Below are 5,575 nucleotides of genomic sequence, written 5' to 3'. Positions count from 1 at the left end.
GTTTTAAAATATTTTCTTTTTTTTTCTTTTTTGTTCTGTTTTTAAAACAGAAACTGTTTACTGAAAAATCAGCAAAAGTAGTAATAAATAGTTTAACTAATAAAAATTACAAATAAAATTAAATGTATATAAACAAAAATAAATAAATAAAATACATTTCTACCTCAAATTAATTTATAAATATTTTTTTTTAATATTTTAAAATTATGCAAAACCTTCTACCTAAAATTAATATATAAATACATTTTAAATAAATATTTTAAAATGATACAAATTGTGCAATCTTGTGCAAGTTCTTTCAAGACAAAATACAAGTTGGCTGTAACAAGTTTCAATAAGCTTCTGATTTGTTTTGATGTGTAATGATGACATGAAGTGATGAGGTGAATTCAAAAAAGAACAATATTGGTAATCTTGTCAAGAAAAACAGTTAAAACAGCTGATATCACAACAATAAAGCATTGAAAAACCATGACTGGATGTACAGAAAACGTACTCGGTTACTTTCGTAACCTCGGTTCCCTGAGATACGGGAACGAGTACTGCGTCGTAAAGACGCTTATGGAAAAGCTCCTTTTCTCCTGAGACTGAAGCATTTCAATAACGCAGTGTAACTGCACGGCCATTGGTTCGTGCAGTGTTAAAGAAATGAACCAATGGCTCGGCAGCGGAGATGCACAAACCTATGGTGATGATTCGCGCCCGATCGCGCCAAAAGGGGCGGAGGATCTGGCTATATAAGCGAGCATTTCGCCATAGGGAACTCAGGTACTTCGACTGAAGCGACGACTGAGTCGTGCAGCTACCTAGCACGGCCAGCAACGCAGTACTCGTTCCCGTATCTCAGGGAACCGAGGTTACGAAAGTAACCGAGTACGTTCCCTTTCGATACTTTCACTCGTACTGCGTCGTAAAGACGCTTATGGGGAACCAGTACAATCCCGCCGTTGCTAAGGTAGAGGAACGACTGACATGACCCTAGCACTAAAGGACTAATAAGGGCCAATTTGTTCCATCAGATAGCCTGATAAACGTCCGTTCCAAGGAATAAGTACAACTTGGAGCTCCAAAGAGGCCAAGGTGCACTATACATAACATACTGGTAACAGACATACCACTATGCGGAAAGGACCCGAGTCTGTAAGACTGGGACGTCCAGATTATAGAATCTAGCAAATGTGGACGGTGAGGCCCAGCCTGCCGCCGCACAAATTTCCGCAATAGAAACCCCACTAGACCACGCCCAGGACGAGGCGATGCCCCTCGTCGAATGGGCCCTTACTCCCATGGGACATTGTAGGCCCAAAGAAGAGTAAGCCAGCGTGATGGCTTCCACAATCCATTTGGATAGTCTCTGTTTTGTGACCGAAAACCCCTTGGTGCGGCCACCAAAACACACAAACAGCTGTTCTGACTGCCTAAAAGGAGCAGAACGCTCTATATAACATCTCAGAGCCCTGACGGGGCAGAGAGGGTTAAATCCCTGGTCTTGCTCCGTAGGAGGAAGAGCCAAAAGGGAAATAATTTGGTCTCTAAAAGGTGTAGAGAGACTTTTGGGAACATACCCACATCTTGGCTTCAGGATGACCTTAGAGTCATTTGGCCCGAATTCCAAGCAAACGGAGCTCACAGAGAGCGCCTGTAAATCACCCATGCGTTTGACTGATGCTAACGCCAATAGCAGGGCAGTCTTCAACGTCAGGGGGCGAAGGCCTATGGACTGAAGCGGTTCGAAGGGAGGGTCTTTCAAGGCCCTCAACACTGTGGGTAAGTCCCAAGACGGAACCGTGACGGGGCGAGGAGGATTAAGCCGCCTTGACCCCTTTAAAAAACGAACGACCAAGTCGTTCCTTCCCACAGATTGACCGTTTACAAGGTCATGGAATACCGCTATAGCTGCAACATAGACCTTGAGCGTGGAAGGGGATCTCCCCTTATCCAACAGCTCTTGCAAGAAGGACAATATCGCAGATATGTCACATGAAATTGGGTCCGCACCGCGGGTGGAACACCAGGCGGAAAAGACAGACCATTTAAGATCGTAGAGCCGCCTCGTAGAGGGTGCTCTAGCTTGTGAAATAGTACTCAAAACCGACTCAGGGAGACTTAAAGGCTCCCGTCTAGAGCCCAAACGTGCAGTGCCCACAATTCTGGTTGGGGGTGCCATATCGTTCTGTTCGCCTGTGTTAAGAGATCTCGTCTCAAGGCCACGGGCCATGGTGCTTTTGAGAGCAGCCCGGGAAGATCTGGAAACCAATGCTGGTTCTGCCAGAATGGAGCCACTAACAGGACTTTGAGTTTCTGTTACCGCACTCGCCTGATGACCTGTGGTAGCAGAGCGATCGGAGGGAACGCGTATAACAGGAGATTGGGCCATTCTTGGGTCAATGCGTCCTGTTCCTTCGAAAAATAAATTGGGCAGTGATGATTGTCTTTTGAGGCGAAAAGATCTACTCGCGCCTTGCCAAAGACAGCCCATATTTGCTGAACCGTATGAGGGTGAAGCATCCATTCGTCTGAGGAGACGTTGCTCCGAGACAACATGTCTGCTCCCTGGTTCAGTTTGCCTGGCACATGCGTCGCTCTCAGAGAGCGGAAGTGCAGCTGAGCCCATTTCAGGAGACGTTCTACCATCGTAAATAGACGTCTCGACGAGAGGCCCCCTTGGTGATTTATGAAGGACACCACTGTCATGCTGTCCGAACGGACCAAGACATGGTGTCCTTTCAGGGCAGGTAGAGAAGGGTGTGAAGGCCTAAACATACTGCTATTATACATACATATATACATATTTCCAAGCAGTTGATGTGAAGGCGACTCTCCGCTTTCGACCATAGGCCGAAAGCAGGCTGGCCGTCGCACAGCGCCCCCCAACCTAAGTTGGAGGCGTCTGTCGAGACTGCCTTCCTTCTGACCACCAAGTCCAGGGGAACGCCCTGTTCCATCCATTGAGCGCACCTCCAAGGAGCTAGGGCTGCTATGCAGGCCCGATCTACCTTGATGCGCTGGCGTCCTAAATGCCAGGCTTGAGCAGGAACCTTTGGTCTCAGCCAGAACTGCAGGGGGCGCATTTGAAGCAGACCCAACTGAAGTACTGGAGATGCTGAGGCCATAAGGCCGAGCATCTTCTGAAAAATCTTGAGTGGGCGAAGGGCTCCAATTTTGAAGGAAGCCGCGAGCCTGCGAATGGCTTGGGCTCTCTGCGGCGCAACTGCTGCCTTCATTTGACATGAGTCGAAAACTGCTCCCAGGAACGCAATGCGTTGGCTGGGAGACAGTACGCTCTTGGCAAAATTGACCTTGAGTCCTAGGCACTCTAAGTGGCTGAGGATTAAGGATCTGTGGTGCGTTAGCTCGTTCTCTGACTGGGCTAGAATGAGCCAGTCGTCTAGATAGTTCAGGACGCGGATTCCCATCTGTCTCAGAGGGGAAAGTGCTGCGTCCATGCACTTTGTAAACGTGCGAGGAGCTAACGACAGTCCGAACGGAAGGACTGTATATTGATATGCCACTCCCTCGAAGGCGAATCTCAAGAATTGCCTGTGATGGGGGGCGATCTGAATATGGAAGTATGCATCCTTCAGATCCAGTGAACAAAACCAGTCCCCTTTGCGTATCTGCGAGAGGATCTGTTTTAGTGTAAGCATTCTGAACGGCCGTCTCATGAGGGCGCGATTCAGCTGTCTGAGATCGAGGATGGGTCGTAGACCGCCATCCTTCTTTGGAACGAGGAAGTAACGGCTGTAGAAACCTGACTCCCTCTGTGTTGGGGGGACCGTTTCCACGGCGCCCTTGGCCAACAGATTCTTTACCTCTAATCGCAAGACGTCTGCGTCTTTGCTGCGAACTGAGGTGGTGATCACACCCTGAAAGCGAGGAGGTCTTCGAGCGAACTGGAGTACATAGCCTCGTTCTATTATACCCAAAACCCATTTTGACACTCCGGGGATGGCTTGCCATGCCACGGATCGTGTCGCCAGGGGCTGTAATGGTTCGCACAGCTGTATGCTGTCTGAAAGCATTGGAAGAGGAAATTTGCTCTTTTCTTGAAAATGTTTGTTTTTTATTTTTTCCGCTATCACAGCGGTTTGCTGTAAGGGCGCTGATACAAAGGGCCCGTGAGTTACAGCTAAATTGTCTACAAACATGTGTCCCTTTACACTCGGAACAGAACGGGGTGTCAAAGGGTTCAAAAGAGGCATTTTGGGGGCTGGTCCGGCTGCTGCGAGACTTGGCCCCTCCCTCTTCCTGCTGCTGGGATCAGGAAGACGCTGGCGGCGCCTGGTCCAACACCACTCTTGGCCGAGGTCCCTGGCGCTTAGGGAAGGGGAAGCGCTTGGCCGAGCGTGAACGAGGACGGAGCTCCGTCTGAGGAGCTGGTTGCGCAGCTGGAGGCGTGGCTTTTGCAGGCTGCTGAGTCGGCGCCGGCTTGGGGCGACTAGGAGCCGTTGCAGAGCTAGAGCGTTTAGGCAGAAAATGTCGCATGGCTTGGGACGATTTCTGTGCTGCAGTGAAGCGCTCTGCGAAACCCTCGACAGCTGGACCAAACAGGCCGGTCGGCGAGATGGGGGAGTCAAGGAAAGCGACCTTATCCGCCTCCTTGATTTCCGTTAAATTGAGCCATAAGTGGCACTCCAGCACCACCAAACTGGCCATCGATCGTCCGATTGCCTGAGCCGTCATCTTCGTGGCGCGTAACGCCAAATCCGTAGCGCTGCGGATTTCTCTGAGCGGAGAATCATCCAGGCCCAACTCGTCCAGCCCGCGGAGGAGTTTCGCTTGGTACACCTGGAGTACCGCCATTGAGTGAAGCGCTGAAGCTGCCTGTCCAGCAGACGAGTACGCTCGTCCAGCGAGGGTAGAGGTCGTCCTGCAGGGCTTGGACGGGTGTGACGCCCTCGCCTTCCAGCCGATAGCGGTGGGCGGGCAAAGGTGCGCAGCAACAGACTCGTCCAGCGGGGGCAGCTTCTCGTAGCCTTTTTCCTCGGCGCCATCAACCGTAGTGAGGGCAGCAGAAGAGGAAGTATGAAGGCGGGCGGAGTATGGAGCACGCCAGGACTTGGAAATTTCGTCGTGGACTTCGGGGAAGAATGGTGAAGCTCGCTGACGAGGGGCCTGGCGGCGCCCCGGCAGAAACCATTCGTCCAACCGGCTCCTAGAGGGCTCCTCGGGAGGAGACCACTGCAAATCCAGCTCTTCGACAGCTTTAGACAGGATGCGGAAGAGTTCGGCATCCATACCGGCGCTGGCGGCACTGGGTTGCGTAGACGGCAAGGGGGCGGGGTCGTGAGAAGAGCCCGACAACTCCTCCGCGTCAGATGCGGCCAATGACATACTGTCATCCTCACATTCGCTTCCTCCAAATGAAACCAGATCGCTCGCAGCCGCGGAGGGACGCTGGTCAGGATGAAGGAAGAGAACTGGCGATTCCTCTCCATGGGGTGAGGGCGAGGCACGCGGGGTCTGAGCCGGCGTGAGCTCGTCTGTCACCACTCTCTGAGCTCTCTTGCCCCGCTGCTTCTTCCTAGCAGGCTCTTGCGAGGAAGGAAGCGGGAGGGCGCGAGGAGCGGCGTCG

The 5,575-nt window shown here is 51.4% G+C and overlaps 1 protein-coding gene across 1 annotated transcript in view; it reads right to left on the bottom strand.

The window, feature by feature from the left end:
* The window catches only part of baz2bb (bromodomain adjacent to zinc finger domain, 2Bb), a 46,725-nt gene extending 42,069 nt beyond the window's left edge, over positions 1 to 4,656 (bottom strand). Inside the window, 1 exon segment of the mRNA XM_073845146.1 lies at positions 4,440 to 4,656. Coding sequence (XP_073701247.1) covers positions 4,440 to 4,656 — 217 coding nt within the window.
* Between the last annotated feature and the right edge of the window lie 919 nt (positions 4,657 to 5,575).

The sequence above is a fragment of the Garra rufa genome, chromosome 8 (genome assembly GCF_049309525.1).
Source record: "Garra rufa chromosome 8, GarRuf1.0, whole genome shotgun sequence".
Lineage (NCBI taxonomy): Eukaryota > Metazoa > Chordata > Actinopteri > Cypriniformes > Cyprinidae > Garra > Garra rufa.
Note: the sequence above shows the minus strand (reverse complement) of the source record. Positions and strands in the feature narration are given on the sequence as shown.